Genomic DNA, 21,518 nt, shown 5'->3' on the forward strand with positions numbered 1-21,518 from the left:
CATGGTCTTGTGATCACTACTTGTTGGTGTATTTGGAAAGGAAGAAACGAGTCAATATTCAAGCATTTAAAGCATAGCCCGCAAGACATTCTAGGGGAGATTAAATCAAGGGGTTTGGTTGGGTTAAAAATAGAGCTTCATATAATTATATTAGTTAGGGGAAGTTGTGTAAATACCCGTTGTATATGTTGTAATTTGTTTGTCCTTTGCCCGTTTGTGTCGAGGGTTGTGTTTTTGTTTGGTCTTTTGCCCTTTTGGGTCGGAGATGTGTTAATGAAGTATACTTAAAAGAAAAAAAAAAGAATTGGCAAAACCAAGTGGAGAAATTGATGAGAGTTGAAAACGGATGCAAATAAAATACGAGATTTAATTTGTTTAAGGCCATGGGGTATGGGGCTTGGGTTGGGGCGTGGGTTTGGGGCGTGGCCCCATTGGCGTGGGTTTGAAGCCGGGCGTGGGGCGGGTTAGTAAATGACATGGCAGGCTTTCAATGGCCAAACCAAAATCATGCCCCTAAACCCAAGCCCCCAACCCAAGCCCCACCATACCCCATGGGCGTGGGTTTGAGAAGGAGGAGGGGGGAGGGACTCCCATTCCACGTGTCAACAAATGCCCCAACCCAAGCCCCACCATACCCCCATAGTCTAAGGTGTTAGTTTATCAAAACGATATAGTTTTGATGAATTTCACATAATACCATGCGTAACAGCCTCCTTTTTAAAACTACTCCCGTATCATATATTTGGGCCTTTCTCCATCATCCCTGCTAGAACCCTATCTATCTTCCCCATATCAAGAAACTTAATTACAGTTCACTGAACTCCAACTTCTTCCGGTATTCATGGAGACCACGGCGTCCTTCTCCGGCGTCCACATCCACCTTCCCTCATCCACCCGCATCGATAGAGCTTCATCATTTGCTAAACCATCTGTCTCCTTCACTTCCTTTTCTAAACCTACACGAACTACCCTACGCTCGTCCAAACTGACCACCTGGAGTAATAATGTGTTGTTGCGCACTCGAACCGCTGATAGGTTTGGTGGAACCACCTCTCCTTCATTTGTTGTTCGTTGTGATTCCTCTTCCAATGGAAGGGTAAAAACTTGTTATGTTTTCACCATTTATATTTCACTTGTGAAGTTGTGATTTTCCTTACATTTCTGACTGTTATAGTGAAGTTGCAATCACAATTGTCTTAAACTAAAACTGACACGAGCGCAACAGCTCACCGCTTTTTGTATCCGAGGCTCAAATAATTATATTTTTTATATGTTTCCTTACCCAATATTCAGAGACACGTAAGCTTTATATCTGTATTAATTTAATATGGAAATTACCTACATGTACAACCTGAAAAGAATAAGCTGTACAATCCAACAATCTGCTGCACAAATTTATGAGAAATACATGAGGCGCGCCTCAGGGTCAGTTTTTGCCAAGAAATCGCGCCTAAAGTGCGACTTATGCTACCAAAAGCGCAGGGGTTTGAGCCTTGTTGTGCCTTTTTAAACCAAGGTTTTATATGATTTTGCTGATGATAACTTGTATTGCTTATGCTTGATTGGTTTCAAAAGGTAGTGAGGTGTTTCACATAGTTAGGGTTGTGAAATCGGGAATAAATTCATAAATCGTGAGGTTTTAAATTGATCAAAACCTTATGTCTTGACTCTTGACAAATGGATTATTAGATTAGTCAGCAAGAGTTCACAGAGATGGCATGGCAAGCAATAGTGTCTTCACCCGAAATTGCAAAGGAGAACAAGCATCAGATTGTGGAGACTGAGCATTTGATGAAAGCGTTGCTGGAACAGAAAAACGGGCTTGCTCGCCGGATATTCTCCAAGGCTGGTGTGGATAATACCCGCCTTCTAGAAGCCACCGATAAATACATTCAACGCCAAGGAAAGGTGATTATATAATACTTGTGCTACAAACTTTCTCTGAGTGTGATCTTTGCCAAAATTGTTGTATGTATGGTAGGTTAGCGGTGAGTCAGCTGGATCGATGTTAGGACGAGATTTGGAAAGCTTGATGCAGAGAGCTAGGGATTACAAGAAAGAGTATGGTGATTCGTTCGTGTCCGTTGAGCATTTGGTGCTTGGTTTCGTGCAAGATAACCGATTTGGGAAACACTTGTTAAAGGATTTCAAAATTTCATTGAAAACCTTAAAGAACGCAATTGAATCCATTAGAGGAAAGCAAACGGTAATAGACCAAGGTAAATATGTTTTATGCATGTTAGATCATGTATTCTTTTTGTTAGGAGTAAGAGATGATGAAATAACACGTATTTGAACTTCAGATCCCGAGGGGAAGTATGAATCGTTAGAGAAATACGGTAAAGATTTGACCGCGATGGCTAGGGAAGGGAAGCTTGACCCCGTCATCGGGCGAGATGATGAAATACGACGGTGCATCCAGATTCTCTCAAGGAGAACGAAGAACAACCCTGTGCTCATCGGTGAACCAGGTGTCGGAAAGACTGCAATTTCTGAAGGGTAAGCTACCAATATAACGTTTTATGTATCCTACATGTAATCCACATTTGGATTTTTATACCCTATAGTCTTGAAATACTTAAAAGAGTAAAAAATGCCATTTTCGTCCCTGAGGTTTCACCAGTTTTGCGACTTTCGCCCGTTTTTTGCATCTGGTTCCAAAAGGTTTGAAATCTTGTCATTTTTATCCGGCTCGTTAACTCCATCCATTTTTCTCGGTTAAGTAAGGGGTATTTCTGTTTTTTGTTAACGTAAAGGGCAATTCGGTCATTTTCACTTTATGTACAAGCATTTAGCATAATGGACAAGTATTCAAAATGGCAAGATTTCAAACCTTTTGGATCCAGATACAAAAAAACAAACCTTTGGACGAAAGTCGCAAAACTGGCCAAACCTCAGGGATGAAAATGGCATTTTACTCGATTAAAAATTTTGAACTTTGAACTCAAAGTTTTATCTTAATTTTGCATCCTATTTGGCAGGCTTGCTCAGAGAATAGTGCAAGGTGATGTGCCTCAAGCTCTAATGAACCGAAAGGTGCGTAGTAAAATACCGTGCACTTCCAGTCAACCGTCAATCTATCTTTATCCATTTGCTCGTGCAACCGCCACGCCACCAATATTGCATAAACTGACTTGTTATTTACGTCTCAGCTGATATCACTTGACATGGGTGCCCTTATTGCTGGAGCTAAATATCGTGGAGAATTCGAAGATCGACTCAAGGCAGTATTAAAGGAGGTTACGGAATCAGATGGGCAGATAATACTTTTCATTGATGAAATCCATACTGTGGTTGGGGCAGGTATTTTATATTTTTATTCTCCAGATAACTTTTTCTTTTAATGAAATATAGTTGGTATGATTTCATGACCATTTGTGCTTGTAGGGGCCACCAATGGCGCAATGGACGCTGGGAATCTCTTGAAACCGATGCTTGGTCGTGGAGAATTGCGATGCATCGGTGCAACAACGTTGGACGAGTATCGTAAATACATCGAGAAAGATCCTGCTTTGGAACGCCGTTTTCAACAGGTTTATGTTGACCAACCGACAGTTGAAGATACAGTTTCCATACTTCGTGGATTGCGCGAAAGATATGAATTGCATCATGGTGTACGTATTTCAGATAGTGCACTTGTTGAAGCTGCAGTTCTCTCAGATCGCTACATAAGCGGACGCTTTTTACCAGATAAAGGTAAATAATTAATTACTCTAGATTGTCAGCTGATTACCTCCAATTTGCATAACCTAATTACATGCATATACGCCGTATATATCTTTGATATGGTGTTGTGAATTACAGCCATTGATCTGGTAGATGAAGCGGCTGCTAAACTGAAAATGGAGATCACTTCAAAACCGACTGCACTTGATGAGATTAATCGTGCGGTACTGAAACTGGAGATGGAGAGACTATCACTTACTAGCGATACCGATAAAGCTTCAAAGGATAGGTTGAATCGGCTGGAAGCTGAGCTGGCACTGTTGAAGGAGAGACAAGCCGAGTTAAATCAACAATGGGAGCATGAAAAGAGTGTTATGACAAATCTGCAATCTATTAAAGAAGAAATTGATCGGGTTAATCTGGAGATACAACAAGCAGAGCGTGAGTATGATCTGAACCGTGCGGCTGAGCTGAAATACGGGACTCTAAATTCTTTGTTACGTCAACTTGAAACTGCTGAAAAGGATTTGGTCGAGTATATGAGCTCGGGGAAGTCGATGCTTCGTGAAGAAGTGACAGGCGATGACATCGCGGAGATCGTGAGCAAATGGACTGGAATTCCGCTTTCAAAATTGAAACAATCCGAGAGGGAGAAACTGTTATTTTTGGAGCAAGAGTTGCATAAACGGGTGGTGGGTCAGGATCCTGCGGTGACAGCTGTAGCTGAAGCGATCCAACGGTCCAGAGCTGGCTTATCTGATCCTCACCGTCCAATAGCTAGTTTCATGTTCATGGGACCCACAGGAGTCGGGAAAACCGAGCTAGCAAAAGCACTTGCGTCGTACTTGTTCAACACCGAGGATGCTCTTGTAAGAATTGACATGAGTGAATACATGGAAAAGCACGCTGTTTCTAGATTGATAGGGGCCCCACCTGGATATGTCGGGTATGAGGAAGGAGGGCAGTTGACTGAGACCGTACGCAGGAGACCATATGCGGTTATCTTGTTTGATGAAATCGAAAAGGCTCATGCTGACGTGTTCAATGTGTTCCTTCAGATTTTGGATGATGGTAGGGTGACCGACTCACAAGGTCGCACAGTCAGCTTCACCAACACCGTTATCATTATGACTTCAAACGTAGGTTCACAGTACATACTAGACACTGATTACGACTCCATGCCAAAAGAACGTGCTTACGAGACCATAAAACATAGAGTAATGGATGCAGCAAGGTCAATCTTTCGACCCGAGTTTATGAACCGGGTCGACGAGTACATAGTATTCCAGCCTCTTGACCGCTCACAAATCAACAGCATCGTCCAATTACAGGTAAATTGCACCTATTCGTTATAATGTTTGATTAACAAATTGGAATTAATATATATTTTGTGATTTATCAGTTGGAACGGGTACAGAAGAGGATAGCGGACCGGAAGCTTAAGATTGTGGTAAGTGAAGCTGCGGTTGATCATCTAGGGAATCTCGGGTATGATCCAAACTACGGTGCTAGACCTGTGAAACGGGTGATTCAGCAATACGTTGAAAACGAGCTTGCAAAGGGTATTTTGAGAGGAGACTTTAAAGATGAAGACACTATTTCCGTAGACACAGAAGTCACGGCTTTTTCCAATGGTCAACTTCCTCAACAAAAGCTAGTCTTCAAACGAGTTGGTGACGCATCCAAGGGTCAAGAAGCCCTTTCGCAAACTTTCTAGACTATGAACCCAACCCACATGTAGATGATGCATAGAACTATAATTTGCACCGTTAGCAACATAGCATGTTCCTATGATGCGGTGAGTCTTTTTGCCACTTTTGGAAATCAAATATATTTTTTATTATTGACATTTACCATCGTTTATCTATCGTTACAAATTATCAACAAATAAAGTTTTAAGTTGATGTTGATAATACTAGTCTCTTTGTTCTATTTTTAGCTTATCTAGCATGTTCCATTTTAGTTATCTTGTAATTTAATGAACTAAAATGTGTTTGGGCTGTTAGTTTAATTAAAAGCTTTTAATTAGTAATCAAATTCCTTCTCATCAAATCATCAACCATTCTTCTCTTATCCAAAACCAACCCTATTATTACCCCCCCCCCCCCTCCCCTCTCCAAATTGCAAAATCAGCCCTTCATCTATACATAAATATGTACAAAGGTTAATTTTTTTTTTAAATTTGTGAACAAGACCTCATGATTTCTCAGGGGCATCATCTTTTAGAGAGATCACTGTTTCGAAAGCACCCACCAATGCCTCTACTTTAGTCTTCCTGTCAATTTCAAGCTTACTCGCAGTTTCTTCTATCATACGATTCAGCAACTCCTGTGCTTCTTTCTTTTTTTGCATCTCTTGATGCTTCAAGGTTACCGTTTCGGACTCATTTTTACCATCATCCGTTGGTTCTTCAACGATTGTCTTCTTAAAGTTCACTTTAGCAAAACTCTCATCAATTTCATCATCCTCCAGGATTTTGCCTCTCCTAAAGTTAAGCTTCGTTGGACCGTCATCCTCTTCACCCTCCACGGTTTTACCTCTCCTAAATTTAAGCCACGTTGGACCATCATCCTCATCCTCCGGGATTTTCCCTTTTCCGATGATAAGCCTCCTAGGATCAACATCCTCAGACTCAACAACAGTCCTTCCCCTCATGAACTTACCTTTAGATCCCTCGTTTTCTTTGTCTTGGCGTTTTACCGTCTTGTCATCATCTTCGCTCACATTAACTTCTCCATTATTAGCGTTTTCACGTTCTTCTTCTGAAACTTGTTTGTCTAAAGAAGCTTTAGAGGTTTCACGTTCTTCTGAAACTTGTTTGTCGGAAAAAGATTTAGAGTTTTCGCGTTCTTCTGAAACTTGTTTGTCTGAAGGAGATTGAGAGCTTTCAGAACTTGAAAGATTAGTTGATTCTGTTATTACAGTTGGAGGAGACTCGATGGTTTCATCAGTTGGAGGGACAGATTCCGACTCTGCACTTTCAGCTTCTTGCAAGGTCTTTTCAGTAATCTTCTCGGCTGTTAACTGCTTGAGCCTGGTTTTTGTCGTACTTTCTTCACCTTTTAAAGGTGACTCAATGGTCTCTGCATTCTCAGCTTCGTGCAAGGTCGTTTCAGTAATCTTCTCGTCTATTAACTGGTCGAGCTTGGTTTCTTTCATATTGCGTTCATCTTTTAAAGGAGACTCAATTGTTTCAACAGTTGGAGGGACAGATTCCAGTTCTTCGTTTTCAGCTTCGTTCAAGGTTATCTCAGTAATCTTCTCGGCTAATAACTGCTTGATCTTGGCTTTTGTCTTACTTCCTTTATCTTTTCGAGGAGACTCGGGTTTATGTTTTCTGGGCGACGACCTAGTGTTAGCAGCCTTATGCGCCCCTTGTTCCGCAGAAGTTGATTTACCTACAATACCTGCGTTTCTGTTATTCGTTACTTCTTTTTTATTCTTTTGACCATTGATGACAGATGAAGAACTTGGCTTTGGTTTCACATGTTTTATAGGCAATTTGAGCTCATTTTGAGTTGATTTTCGGTTTGTAGGTTCTTCACGTGCACCGATTTTGGGACGTGGAATAGGTTTCGGTTTTGTCATCTTCTTTCTCTCAACAGGCTCTACACTTATTCTTGCGGGTTTCTTTTTGACCCACATTTTTCTTACTCCCAATCTTCTTCCAGGTTTCTTCAACTCCGGCGGTTCATCTCTGACACCAGTTTTACATCGATCATGGCAAGAACTGATCTTAGGTCTGAGATAACGAGAGGTGGTGATATGACCTTTTCTTCCGGTATACGTTCTGGTTTTGGCTTTAGAACCGCTTAGACCACCGCCAACAGCAACCATATACGCTGGTTCCAATATTGATTCAGGCGTTCCCTTTGCGTTTCCATTGACTGCGGTTTGGGTAGCCATTACAACCAGAAGAAAGCCTTAGCTTATACCTGAAACCAGATAAAACAGAAAACAATCTTCACTAGGAAATCGAAACTACTAATCATTTCCAGATTAACGAGGGTCCATTAAACGATTCTCATCGATCTCGGTTTGGGATGACACAACCAATCAATAGTTTGCCTAAATTTAGGATGAAGAATTAGAGAAGAATGAAGGAAATATGAAAATACCTTTCAGTTACATGAGGTTTTTCATGAGGATGAAGAAAAAAGGAGGGGTAAGAGAAAAGGGATTTGATTAGAAGGTTGTGGGGAAGATTAAGAAACCTAATTGGTGAGGAGGGACCATCAAAATCTTTGCGGATTTTTTGGTGAAGATATGGCGGGGAAATGAACAAGAATGGCCGTTAATTATGGACCCAACGGTTTTTTACTTTTTTACTTCAAATGTTACATTTATTTAATGTAGTTATATTATTCTTGAATAATAGTGAAGTTCAAATGAGCTATAAATAAGCCAATCTTTTTAAGTTTCGACCACTAAATCAAAATTAATTTACAAAAAAAAAAAAAGTCTGAACATCATTGTTAAAAAAGATTGCGTGTAATTTATATATCTTTTTATAAATTTCTTATTACTCACTCAAATGAGAAATGATAACAAAAACTATAATTTAACCAACTTAATAAATATCTAGTGAAAAAGTATTGGTTAACATGTCAATTCACATTCAGCCAAAAATTTCAATCTCTAGTAATCGAATGTAGTATTCTAAAGGATGATTCTAAACACCCCCCTTCTGATTATACCCACCCTTGTGAGAGGAAAACCGGCTCAGGCAGGGGCGGACCTATATTGGTGCCACTGGGGTCCCCGGACCCCAATCTTTTTAAAAAAAAATAGTAGATTTGGTATATTAAATTGTATATGGACCCCATAAATACAATTAGGTGGACACCATAGAAATAAAAAGAAAGCTGGTGTAGTGGTAAATCTTCCTCTTTTCTACCAAGAGGTCATGGGTTCAATACTTGATAAGCCCATTTTTCTTTTTTCTTTTTTAAAATCTAGTTCAAACCTCACTTTAACTCGACCCGAACGAGGACCGACCCGAAAATGGACCCCATTAAAATAAAATCCTGGGTCCGCCACTGGGCTCAGGCCCCACCTGTAAGTATGTGAGAGAAGGGGGGTGTAAAAAGTAATTAGGGGGTGTAGAAAGTAGCACCCATTCTAAAACTCTATTGAGTTATATCATACAATTGTTGGCATGTTTAAGGCCTTAAAGCAGAATTTGGCATATTATGAATGGCTCATTCTATTTACATCCTCCCTCTTTACTAATTAGACCCCCTTACAAAAACATCACATCCATCATAACTTTTATTTTTGTTTTTAGTGTTTTTTGTCTTTTAGTTGTCTTCTTTTTAATTATTACTTATTTATTTTTTGTTTATTAGTTATTATTATAACTAAATAGTAAAAGAAACATGCACTTTTTATTTATTTATTTATTTATTTATTTATTATTATTATTATTATTATTATTATTATTATTATTATTATTATTATTATTATTAGTAGTAGTAGTAGTAGTAGTAGTAATACTGTAGTAGTAATAGTAGTAGTAGTAGTAATGATATATTATTTATTATTACTCTTTAGTTGTTATAATTTATCAAATTATACTTATAGTTGTAACAAAAGCTATATAAAAATAAGTATTTTTTTACAAAATTAATATCATTTAATAATTTACATACCGATCTTTAATCTATAACAGAAAATCTAGTAGGTTGCGTTATCCAAGAATTATACATATTTTGACGTGATTCAAATATATTCTCCCAGCCAGCTGCATCATTTTCTCTCATTAATTTCCATAGGTTGTTTGTCCCACAATATCTTGGTTCAACCCCATGAAATCATATCCCGGTGTGTTTAAAAGGTTGGCAAAAAAACCTTGTCCGTCAGTATCTTGGGTCATGAACGGACTTTGTTCACCAGGAACTTGGTAGTTTACAAATGGACTAGCATAGTAGCCCGTTTTATCATTATAGTCCTTGAATGGTTTTTTTCCATCAATATCTTGATTTATGAACGAACTTGGTTCACTAGGCATTTGATAGTTCACGTCTGGACTGATGTAACCAACATAATCATTATAGTCCCTTAATGAACTTTCTGTAGCAGCCTCTTGATACCCGAATGAATTGTCTCCAAGGCTCTTGAGTGTAATCATGCTCTTGGAAGTTCACAAATGAACTATGCCTGGCAGGTTCTTGAGTGTAATCTTGCTCTTGATAGTTCGTAAATGAATTGTGCCTTGCAGGCTCTTGAGTGTAATTATGATCTTGGGAGTTCCCAAATGGACTGTGCCTTGGAGGCTTTTGGGAGTAGCTTCGTTGAAGGGGAGGTTTAGCAATTACAGGGTTCGGTTTTTTTTGTTGTTTGGATTTTGTAGTTGGTCGTCCACGAGTATTTTCTTTAACATCAGGTTCTTCAACAAAAGGTATGCTTGGATTGGTTATTTCTTTTAACTTTTGTAGTAAACTTTTCTTTCCAGGCTTGGATCGATTATCAAAGGCTTTTAAAAACTTTCCAACTCGACGTCACAAGTAATATCCTCACAATATACTGGTAACTCGAGTTTCCTCCAAAATTCATCGACCGAATCTAAAGGAATAGATTGCCCTGCATTGAAGCATAAGTTGTCAGCTTTTAAATATAACCAAAAAAACTTTTTGATAATTTATATTTTCATAGTTTAATATACTGAGCTGCTTTCTTATACTTTGAGATTTCACAAGCACAAGGTAATCCATAACACTTACGAACTTGACAACGACAATGTGAACGATTTAAATGACGCTCTGCTATTATTATATCAAGTGCTTCATGAGAAATAAAACCACGTAATAGCTTCAACATTGGTAGGTTGTGTTTATGCATTAGAACGGTTCTACTTTTTCGAAACTATCTTTAAATATTGTATATTGCGAGTTCACTACTTAATCAACGTGACCAATAAACTTATCTAAGGTACAATTTGCTGAATTCAAGAATCTTTTTAACTTGGCATGCTGGCTTTCAACTCTTTTAGTTGTCTGATTTCCAAAATGCAAGCATTCGTTAGTCCATACGGACACAAACATTTCTTTATACTTGTTTAACCAAGTACTATTCAAGTAATCCAAAACATCTGCAAGATTATAATGATGATGATGATGGAAACAACAACAACAACAACAACAACAACAATAATAATAATAATAATAATAATAATAATATCAACAACAGCAACAACAATAATAATAGGGTAATAGTAATAATAAATACCTTGATGATGGATTAACATTGACTGAAGTTGCTTGTAATTTTGGAGGAATGATGTCCATGTTTGAGATTCAACGAGCACATTCCACGTTACATTGAAGGAATTCCAATCATGATCCGTGGTGAAAGATGATTTGCAGTTTCTAAATATACTTTGAGATATGTGCCACCTACAAAGTAATCGGGTAGCATTCGGAAAAACTTTCTCGCATGCATTCATCAGAGCTAACTCCCTGTCCGTAACTATAACACGTGGTTGCACGTTCTCATCTAGAGTTGATTTCAAACAGTTTAATGCCCAAATATATTTCTCCTCTGTTTCTTTATGCATAATTGCAAAAGCGATGGAAATTGTCTTGTTGGTAGAAGTTACGCCAACAATTTGAAAAAAAGACAATTTATACTTGTTCGTATTGTACGTGACATCCATAAGCAACACATGTGGAAAATCAAGGAAGTACTTGTATGATATTTTATGAATGAAGAATAAGTCTTCCAACTTGTTTGAAACTCTATTGGTAGAAATTTTAAAAGTATACCCTTTATCTTGTAAAAGAGACATTAGCATCTCCATCAGAGATTTCCCTTTATGCTCATTTGCTCGAATTTTATCACGTGCGTTATATATGTTTTTAATCGTAGAGACATTATTTTCATCACGCTCATTCATAATACCTAAAATATCTTTTGGCAACACATGCTTCCCCGTCAACTCTGCGACCAGTTGGTGTTCATTAGGTGTCAACCGTTTGAAGATTGGGTGTCCCTCCATATATTCTTCGGGTGGATGATTATGTTCACCAGGTTTGACTTTTAACGTCCAAGAACCATTCTCTTTTGAAAATTTCCCTACCATTTCAAACGAGCAATTAATCTTTCTAGTGCCGGTCTCTTTACTTGAATCTTTAACTGATTTATACACACCACCACGATCACACATAAGTACAACTTTAGACACGTAGCCATGTTTCGTTTTCGATCTTTTAGTGACAATAGCGTAACCAAGACTACGTCCGGTGTTTCTAACCCATTCCATCAACTCTTCACGAGACTTGAACACCTAAAAGTGAGCTAATATTAGCATATTTTGGGAATGTTACATTATTGTTATGCTTGTTTTAGTTTAAATGAGTTCGTTTGGAAAATAATTATACCGTATAGTTTAAATGAGTTTGTTTGGAAAATAATTATACTTGACAATGTCAAGTATAATTATTTTCCAAACAAACTCATTTAAACTATACGGTATAATTATTTTCCAAACGAACTCATTTAAACTAAAACAAGACCCTTAACCTAGCTAGATTATATAACTAAGTTGAAACTTGAAACATGAGAATTAAAAACTATACCTTATCCGTTGAAAACCCAGACATCTCTTTAGCTTTTCTGAATGATATGATAAAGCATAAGTAGATCACTGGCTGAACAAGTAACTCTATTAATATAGAATAATAACGATGCAGCTCTTTGAATAGCTTCCTCGAGTATAGCCCAAAGAAGCTTCAGTTAGAGTGAATGATAAAATTGAAGAAGCTGAAGTTAGAGTGAAAGATAAAATTGAGACGAATTGAGAATATCACATCTTAAGATTACTCAATTTAGCTTCCTCGAATCATATGATGTATAGAGAATATCACATGGCAAATTAAAAGATCACCAAACAAGACTCACATGTGAATAGGAACTAATAGAGAATATCATCATTGGATTTTCATTTATTACTAATGTTTTCAAGAATATCATAATGTTGATTTGAATAGCTTTCTCCTGATTGAAATTTTTTGTTCAAAAAAAAAAAAGAAAAAACTAACAATAAAAAGACAAATGACAAGTAGTCCAATAAACAGAAATTCCTCAAAAACTAGGTACCGGTACCGATACCGAAATATACGGTACTATAAGGTATCGGTATTTGAAGGCAAAATTTAGTTTTTTTCTGATACCAAAAAACTAGGTACCGATACCGATACCGAATATCATCATTGGATTTTCATTTATTTCTTACTCTTTTTAATAGTATTAACTATAAGTAAAAAGTAATAATAATAATAATAATAAGTAGTAGTAAATAATAATAATGATAATTAAAAAGACAAAAAAGCAATAAAATATTGATTTGTGATGTAATGATGTGATGTTTTTATAGGGGGGTGTAATTAGTAAGACTAATGGGTATGGGGGCCGGCTGAGATCCGGCGCCGGTCCCCCACACCACCCCCCTCATGTCCGGCCCGGCTCAAGCGGCTCCCCACAACCGGGTTAGCCCATCCTCTCTCCTAATACACATACATCTATACATACATACATATATATATATATATAAAGGGGTTCATCCCCCACCCCCGTAGGTTGATCCCCTTCAAGCCGAGCCTACGTGGCGGCTCATCCCCTCCAAGCCCATCCTCTCCATACCCTTTAGTCTAGGGGGGGGGGGGGGTTGTGTGTGTGTGTTAAACGCATGATGTTTTTTATTCATTTTTTTATGGATAAGAGATGGTGTTGAAGCCTTTTTTATGAACAACGAGTTTTTTTTTTAATAATTTTCTTTAGAATTTTGTACTAGAAAACTTCTTCATCCATACACAATACCTGATAATAGTTTCAAACCAGGGCCGTCTCCGAAAATGCTAAAAGATTTTGGGCCCTGTGCGAGATTAAAAAAACCGGGCCTGACCTAACCTTTTGCAGTAAATAAGGAAATAGCGCGAAACAAAGTAAGCCCACTGAACAGAAAAAACGTCTAGCACGTACACTCGAACCCAACACCTGAACTTTAAAAGGGAGTCGGCAACCGGTTCAACTATGGTTGGTGCCGACATAACCTTTAATTCACACTTATCTACTTTACAAATACGATCTTGCTTGAATTTGTACAATTCTTTATTTGATCTAAAATATAATTATTAATTAAAAAGCAATCATAAACAAAAAATAAGAAAACAAAAACATTGATACATGAGTTGTTATAGTTATTTCCTAATAAGAAAGGCATAAGTGCAGTATAATCTGTTACAATTAATTCCTAATAAGAAATGCATAAGTGCAGGGTTATTTAAAACTCAACAAACTTAAAGATTTAATTTGTATAGTTAAAGGAGTTAGGAATAAAAAAGACACACTTAATGTTTAAGACTTCCCACCCTGAGCATTTACAATTTCATTAAATACACCAAGTTCATTGGAACTTCCATGAACAAACTAGACATTAATCCTAAAAAATAATACATAAAAGGGACTCGAACCGGAAACATCTGGTTGGAAACAACAGCTCTTTCCACTAGGCTATAATTAGTTTTTGTAAGTGCCTTCATCTCTAATTATATTTAGGGTTTCCCTCCAGATCTTTTATATTTATGCTTCTAAAAAACGTACGAGCCCTTCTACGTTTTTGGCCATGAGCCGTCGCCCACCCCGCACATGCTCATGACTGGCCCTGTTTCAAACTAAGGACAAAGAAAAAGATTTGATGGTGGTGGTTAGGTCAGGTCGACGGCGTGCTAGGGGAAGAAGCACAAATTAAAAGAGCATCGGAAGGAAGGCGGATTAGGAGATTTAAAAACACCACATACATAAGAGCTGAAACACTTTTTGAAACACGCCTAAGACGTTTTTTGAGTAGGATCTTTCTATTCTAGCATATATAGAAACAGATCCGGTATAAGATCTTGATCTTGACAACCTTGATCTAAAGAAAGTTTAGATCTATTGTACTTTCTAAACAACTAATATAGAGGCGCAAACAAGGATATTTCCTACAGAAATGCATGTTTTAAAACATGTTATAATATGTTGAATGTTCTCACAACTATTGCAATGAGTCACAATGTGCCTTTCATTGTAACCTTTCAAGGGTCAAGACATATTTTTTGACATATGTGCAATGGCAAAATGCTGCTTCCTTTGCATTATGAATAAAGGGAAAAACATGTGCCAAGGGAAGTTTGTGTATACCATATCATATAAGTACTAACTACAATTTGCATAATATCACCATCTTTCTTATAATTCTCTTTTTCTATCATAATTTTATGGTTGTTTTCGACCTGAGACCGTCTTCTTAACCGCTCCAACAGAGACTAGAAACTGGTCAAGTGATGATAAAGTTTTCATGTCATCTGGAGGGAAATAACTTGCAGCTTTCCCCATTATGGATGTGAAAAGAAGTTGAAGTGAAGGTCGAGTAACGTAACGCTCCCCTAAAAGATCATCAAGAAACGCGAAAGCTGCTATAAAATCCGACCTGTTGGCGTTTACAGGTGCAGCAAAGTGTGCTGGTATGATTCTCGTGAATCTCCAGTCTCTTGCAATGCTGTCAATCCAATCCCTCACCTGAAAAGTCAAGGTTTGACTTCAAAAGTCAAATATCTACAAACTAAACAAATCTAATAATGGGTCAAATAACATGCCTTTTCTGGAACTTTGCTGAAGACTAACGTCTTGACAATGGGCGAAACGATCAACTTCTGTGACATTTGAGAGAAACTAGCTTTGGGTTCCAAAAGATTTGACGGACCAAGAAACAAGATTTGAAGGACCATTCTTTCCCATCCTGTAACAGAATGTCCGAACGAATCAGATGCATAGAATTACAAGTAAAAGCTATGAGCTTTACAATCTTTAACCAAAAACAGACCTTTTTGTCTATTTATCTTGTTATCAACAACCGGTTCTTGAGGGACTTCCTTGCCTTTGCTAAGAATTTTTACAGCCAACCCGTTTTTAGCCGATGCCAGCAATGATTCATTGCTTATACACTCTGGAGGCTGATTCGGTACAAATATTACGGCATCGGTTACTAGTAGAGTTTTCGAACGCTTATGATAAAATGCCACCTCCACATATGGTCCGATTCCTGGATTAATAACAAAAATCTATCTAAATCTTGAAATAATGGTAAGATTAAAAGTATTTGGTATAACAAATGGTGTGTATAAGTTTCTATTACCAACTTCAGGAGAGCTCAGAACCTTCTGTTCAATTTCCGCTGCCCATGGAGTCGAAAGGTCCTCGTGTTCCAAAGTTTTGGCCCGAAAAATACCGAAAAATTCGAGTGGTAAATTCAAAGGCCAGCTCCATTGTCTTGGTGCCACATATATTTGAGCTTGTGGGAACTTTCTTGAAAATGGACCAACAAATATTTTATGCTCATAAGCAAATGTAGGCAGGACAATGTACTCTACTGGGGCTCCTAATTCCTTCACAAGCTATAAATTCCAAAAAAAAATGATTACAAGTAAACACAAGATGACATGAGAAAATTAAGAATGAAGAAAGCATCTTGAAAATTTACACAAGTGTCATAAACATTTGGGCTATTTAATAGGACCTGAATGCATTCTTTGGTTGGTGCAATTGGTGCATGGACCCACAATCCTCCTGATTTGAGCTTGATGACAGTCATTCTGATGTTTGTAGAGACACTGCTGAATCCCAAAGCCTGTTCTTGCTCAAACAGCCATATGCAGTCTTTCACAGCCTAAAATCAAGAGAAATAATTCACTTTTCAAGAAAATAAATACACCCCAGATGCAATATTTTATGAAAAATAAAATGAAGACTTGACCTCAGTCCTGATAGTGGGCCTATTGAGAAAAGGGCCAAGAGGAAAAGGGAAGCCAGTGAAATTGAAATAAAGTGTGCTGCCGCCGGCGGAAGTGGTGGTTGAGGTTTTTCCGGCAGAAGAAGCAGAAACCACTAAACTAGGAGATTTACATGTACTAGATGGTGGTTTGAAATTTAAGGAAAAAGTTTGTAAGGGACAGCCACTAAGGAAGTTGGAAGTGGGTTGTTTGAGAAGATCTATCAAGGTGGTTGATTTAGGTAACAGTACAGAGATGGCTGCTGCCATGTGTCTTAATTTGTTGTGAAATTGACCAGAAAATAAGAACTGAGAAGAAAGAAAGAAAGAAAGAAAGAAAGAAGAAAGGGTGGAAGGTTAAGGTGAGTGATTCATGGTCATGGTTGTTACACGTGGAGGAATATGGTGGATTTTGTTTCCTACTTGGATTTTCAGGTTTATTTTTAGTGGCAAATAATTTTATGAGTGTTGTAGAGCTTGCTACTTGTAGTGGTGGAGGTATGGGCTTATTGATTAATAGTATTTAATTTAATATATATTAATTTATTTTTAAAAAATGCAGCTTTTACAATATATTCATTAAACTTTTTTTTTTATAAATAAATGAATTTAATAATAAAATACGAATAGAAAAAATAAAAATTTAACCCAACCCACCCCGACAGTCGTCCCTCTAGAATGTCACCCACGAACAACCCTCGCAATGGCCGTCATAGGACTCTCGTCCTTCGGTTGGCGTGTCATCGTCAGTGGGGCGAGAAACCTCCATTACGGATGGCCTCAGACCCTACCTTAGCTTTGTTATTTGTGAGATTTACATGATATCTCATCTGCAATTTCTCCAGATGACAGTGAAGGAAAACCATGATCATGGATGTATATTCAAATCTGGTCACAGTTTAAATCAAAGGAAAGCACAAAGACCATTGTAGAGTCAAGCTGAGTATATCCAAGTAAAATTCACAAACATAGAAAACAAACTAATGAATTAATTACACAATTAGTCCCTGTGGTATGTCCATATCACGACTTCAATACATATTTATTGAAAACTAAACCACTGGTCCCAAGTTATGCATAAACGTAACATGGTTGGTCCTTGGTCATAGATAAGGTTGTCTTTTCCAAGATAACCTCATCTATGGCTAGGGACAACCATGTTACATTTATGCATAACTTCAGACTAGTGGTGTAGTTTCCGATAAATATGTATTTAAGTCGTAATATGAACATACTACAGGGACTAACTTGCCGTGTAATTAATTACAAACTAATTGTGTAAATATGTTCCTGTAACTTGTATAGTACATATTTTCCTCAAGAGATTTCCATTCTATTTTATTCAAAATCTTCATTGTCAAGCCAACAATCTTTATCTGCAACAAGTTAATAAAATGTCTAATTAAATACAAGATTCCAAGAAAAAAAGTAAGTTTTCTTATCAGCAGTATAGAGAAATCAAAGACTAACCGACCTGAAAACAATTCGACCCGGGTTACTTGTTGCTTCTCATAATATAACACATGCACATTTGTTTTGTTTCAGCTTATTTGCTGCTTTCTTGTCTGGTAAATGACCCAAAAACAACCGCGTGTAATGTCAGAATAAGAAAATATAAAAAACTAGCATAAACCAATCTTTATATAGTCTCATGAAGTAGCAAGTGAGAACATCCTTTGAGAACAAATTCAATAACAGTTATCATCAACATTCAACACTGTGCACGCATTTCGAAGTTTTATTTGTACCTTTTTCTTGAGGAGGCTGACTAACAATGACATGCATGGTTGTAATTCCGCCAGGGACATCGCATAATGCACTCCTGCATTCTCCTACCGTTTTATTGTTTTCCAATATTTTTCCGGCACTAATTATTTTTAAATCTTTTACTGTCCTTGGAGCATTATCCTTATCTGTTATACCATGAAATCAACATGTCTCAAATTTATATCTACAAATTTTTATAACTAAAACACAATATTTACATATAAATATGAAGAAAATATTCTAGGTGTCAATTACGATGTAAGTTCTTAAATTTGTATGACGTAAAGTATTTCCAAGACATAGTTATTAATAGCAAATAGCGGATGATAGCGACAAGCTACCTATACGCTACGTACCGATAACGATGAAATAACAGGCGGCCAGGCGCTATTTTATGTTTAGCGACGCACTAGGAGAAAATTTCAGAAATATTTTATGTGTATATTAGATCCAAATAAGCTGTTTTATATGCATGCTTAACAAAAAACCTAAAAATCCTGCCCGTTTACACCTATAAAATCCCGCTATTTATATTAAAGCGGAAAAAAAAACCCTTAAATCCTGCTATTTGCCCGCTATGGAGGCGCCAAAATCAAATAGTGACACATGAATGCTACGCTACGCTATTCGCTATAGCACTTGCTGTGAGTGCTATTAATAACTATGCTCCAAGAGAAAATCAGTGTGATAGATACATGGATACAATAAAATGAAGAACAAATGAATAATGGATCAACTTTTTTTATTTACTTCTGGATACTATAAATCTACTTTTTCTTGTCTCTTTGCACTTATATTTGTTGTTATGATTGTTTACTCAACACTATACACTAACGCTAGTTTACTACTATCGTTATTAGTTGTATGGTTGTAGCTTTGATTCATTTAGCCACATTTTCATGTTATCTAGATTACTTTACTTTACAGTTTACTCTACACATACAATGATGCAAGAAAGAAAAAAAAGTTTTGGAGCGGGTTTCACAGGAAGCAACCTCTCTATCCCGTGAGATAGAAGAAAGGTTTTCCCTAATCCCACCCGCCTCAGACCCTGCCAATAGCTCAGGACGGGATTTAACTAGGTACGTTTGTTTTTGGTTCTAGATACTATATATAATTTTGTATTCCTTAAAGGACATAATATAATGGCTTATTTACTTCATGAACAACTAACTGACCTTTAGGCCATTGAGAAATGATGCTTTCTTTCAATGTTAAAACAGTTGCAGCTGCTGGAAAACTTTGTGGACCAATATCAGATCCATCTATCAAACGAAATTTAATCTCTAGCGCATCTTGAACTCCAGCCATCTTCAACTTTGTCTCCAACACAAACTCCCAATATCCAAACACTCAAAAACTACAATTTTCTGAGTTTAATCCCAGAAAAATAAAACACCAAAAAAAAAAAAAAAACAACTTTTACAAACTCAAATAGATAGCCCTAGAAGCTACACATATATGGTGTTGAGCCTGACCAACCACCATCAATAATAATGCCCACTTTGCCCTCTGAAAACTTCAAATCTTATCAAAATTGAACAGTCTCTTAGCTCAAATCCCTAACAATTAAAGAAACACAATTGAATCAATCAAATATACTTACTGCAAAAGTGCAAATTAATACAGGAATCAAGATCCCTCTAGCTACATAAAAACCATATACCCACAAAATACTTTGATAAATGAATATTTCAAGAAAATAGAAAAAACTAAAAGCATCAACTAGATCACACAAATTCACCAGAATCAAAGTCAACAACCACCAAAGAACATAAAATCTATTAAAAACTCAAGTGGGTATCATTCCAAATCAAGATTAAAACTTGTTGTAAACATGTATAATGATTGAAAGATTGATTAAAAAAAAACCCTTACTTTGGTCAAGAACTGATCTGGGTAGTCTCTGAGATTGCTTAATTCGGTGAAAGATGAAGACTTTAGAATGATTAATACACCAGTTAAAGAATTAAGGATCTTGGTGAGATTCTTGATTAAACAATTGAAGTCAATCTGAAGAAAGAAAGAAGATAAAAAGGGGAAGCAATAGGAGCAAATGGGAGAATAAAAAAGGGGGAGTTTGGGAGTTATCGAAAGTTTTTGGAAATGTATGGCCAAATGTGCCGAACTTTCTTTAACTTTTTATATTTCGATAACTCCACTAATGTCTATGGACTATGGTTTATTCGTCGTATCTTCTTATACCCTTTTTGTTATAACTAGGTTTTTGGGTAGTGAAGACAATAAGTTGGGTATGAGACGGGTTTGGGAATTTTAGTTTTATACTCGATTATATGTGGTTTGAGACATTTTAGGTATTCGTTACTCGATACTCAACAGGTTGAGGATATACCAGTTCATGATTCTATATGGTTAAAAGTTACCCGTTACCCAATACCCAACTGGTTTAAGTATATACTAGTTTATGATTTTGTGTGGTTAAAACTTAAAGGTTTAAGTATATACTATTTTATGATTTTATGTGGTTAAAATTTAAAACTTATCGGTTGGGATTGGAAACCCAATAAGCGACATAACCTTACCGTATTCTTGGAAACCAATTTAAATTATTAAAAACTCCAATGTACTTTCTATTTTTTAATAATTTCAACGATGTATCAGATTTAACATATAGATTATTATGTTTTTTAAAACTATATAATATATTTGGTTAAACGGGTTTGGGTAATTAGACAACTAAAATCCAACTCACACCGGTAACAATTTTCTAAAACATAGTCACGTATACTTGTCCCATTGCATAATTTTTAAAATATCATTCTATTTATATCATTTAAATTTTAAAATGTATGAAAAATTTTCATAACAACAGAATATCATTAAAACTTGGGTAGCTTTATAGTTAAGTTTGAATGTCTTTAGTAGAATGAATGCAAGAAACTTGGTTAGTATCAAGTAACTTCTAAAACTATATACATTATCAAAAGCGATTTTGAATGTATTTAATAGCTTAATGTTATATATCAAAATAATAGGTACCAGATTATCATAAATAACCTCAACTATCTTATTTATACATATAATAGTCATTTCTTAAAATGATTAGAACGAAAAAGTTATTTTGTTTTATGAACTAAAAGAATATTGTTTAAATCTACATTTTAGGTAAGATTTGACCGTAGATCCCTATCACCAACTATATCACCAGCAAAGAAAATTCAAATTAACATCAAGAGATGGTTTAATAACAAAACACTTGATTAAATTTCATTATTCTTACAAGAAACACTTTTATTTGATTGAAATGAATGCAACAATA

At 36.5% G+C, this 21,518-nt stretch overlaps 4 protein-coding genes across 4 annotated transcripts; 1 reads left to right on the top strand and 3 right to left on the bottom strand.

The window, feature by feature from the left end:
- Positions 1-695: 695 nt before the first annotated feature.
- LOC110903904 (chaperone protein ClpB3, chloroplastic) lies at positions 696-5,576 on the top strand. The gene is made up of 9 exons (XM_022149699.2): positions 696-1,096; positions 1,690-1,908; positions 1,982-2,219; positions 2,304-2,499; positions 2,982-3,036; positions 3,153-3,303; positions 3,388-3,696; positions 3,805-4,997; positions 5,069-5,576. Exons 1-9 carry the CDS (start codon positions 842-844, stop codon positions 5,381-5,383), a joined length of 2,931 nt encoding a protein of 976 aa, XP_022005391.1. The 5' UTR covers positions 696-841; the 3' UTR covers positions 5,384-5,576.
- Positions 5,577-5,787: 211 nt separating this feature from the next.
- Positions 5,788-7,838, bottom strand: LOC110903905 (titin). The gene is made up of 2 exons (XM_022149700.2): positions 7,785-7,838; positions 5,788-7,601 (listed from the first exon to the last, which is right to left on the bottom strand). The coding sequence occupies exon 2, from the start codon at positions 7,570-7,572 to the stop codon at positions 5,863-5,865; it is 1,710 nt and encodes a 569-aa protein (XP_022005392.1). The 5' UTR covers positions 7,573-7,601; positions 7,785-7,838; the 3' UTR covers positions 5,788-5,862.
- Positions 7,839-14,678: 6,840 nt separating this feature from the next.
- LOC110903906 lies at positions 14,679-16,929 on the bottom strand. The gene is made up of 6 exons (XM_022149701.2): positions 16,457-16,929; positions 16,220-16,369; positions 15,839-16,097; positions 15,527-15,745; positions 15,300-15,442; positions 14,679-15,222 (listed from the first exon to the last, which is right to left on the bottom strand). Exons 1-6 carry the CDS (start codon positions 16,739-16,741, stop codon positions 14,920-14,922), a joined length of 1,359 nt encoding a protein of 452 aa, XP_022005393.1. The 5' UTR covers positions 16,742-16,929; the 3' UTR covers positions 14,679-14,919.
- A 394-nt stretch (positions 16,930-17,323) lies between these two features.
- On the bottom strand, positions 17,324-20,403 carry LOC110903907 (membrane-anchored ubiquitin-fold protein 2). The gene is made up of 5 exons (XM_022149702.2): positions 20,117-20,403; positions 19,417-19,800; positions 18,220-18,384; positions 17,946-18,036; positions 17,324-17,847 (listed from the first exon to the last, which is right to left on the bottom strand). Exons 2-4 carry the CDS (start codon positions 19,547-19,549, stop codon positions 17,981-17,983), a joined length of 354 nt encoding a protein of 117 aa, XP_022005394.1. The 5' UTR covers positions 19,550-19,800; positions 20,117-20,403; the 3' UTR covers positions 17,324-17,847; positions 17,946-17,980.
- Between the last annotated feature and the right edge of the window lie 1,115 nt (positions 20,404-21,518).

This window comes from Helianthus annuus, chromosome 14, assembly GCF_002127325.2.
Source record: "Helianthus annuus cultivar XRQ/B chromosome 14, HanXRQr2.0-SUNRISE, whole genome shotgun sequence".
Classification (NCBI taxonomy): domain Eukaryota; kingdom Viridiplantae; phylum Streptophyta; class Magnoliopsida; order Asterales; family Asteraceae; genus Helianthus; species Helianthus annuus.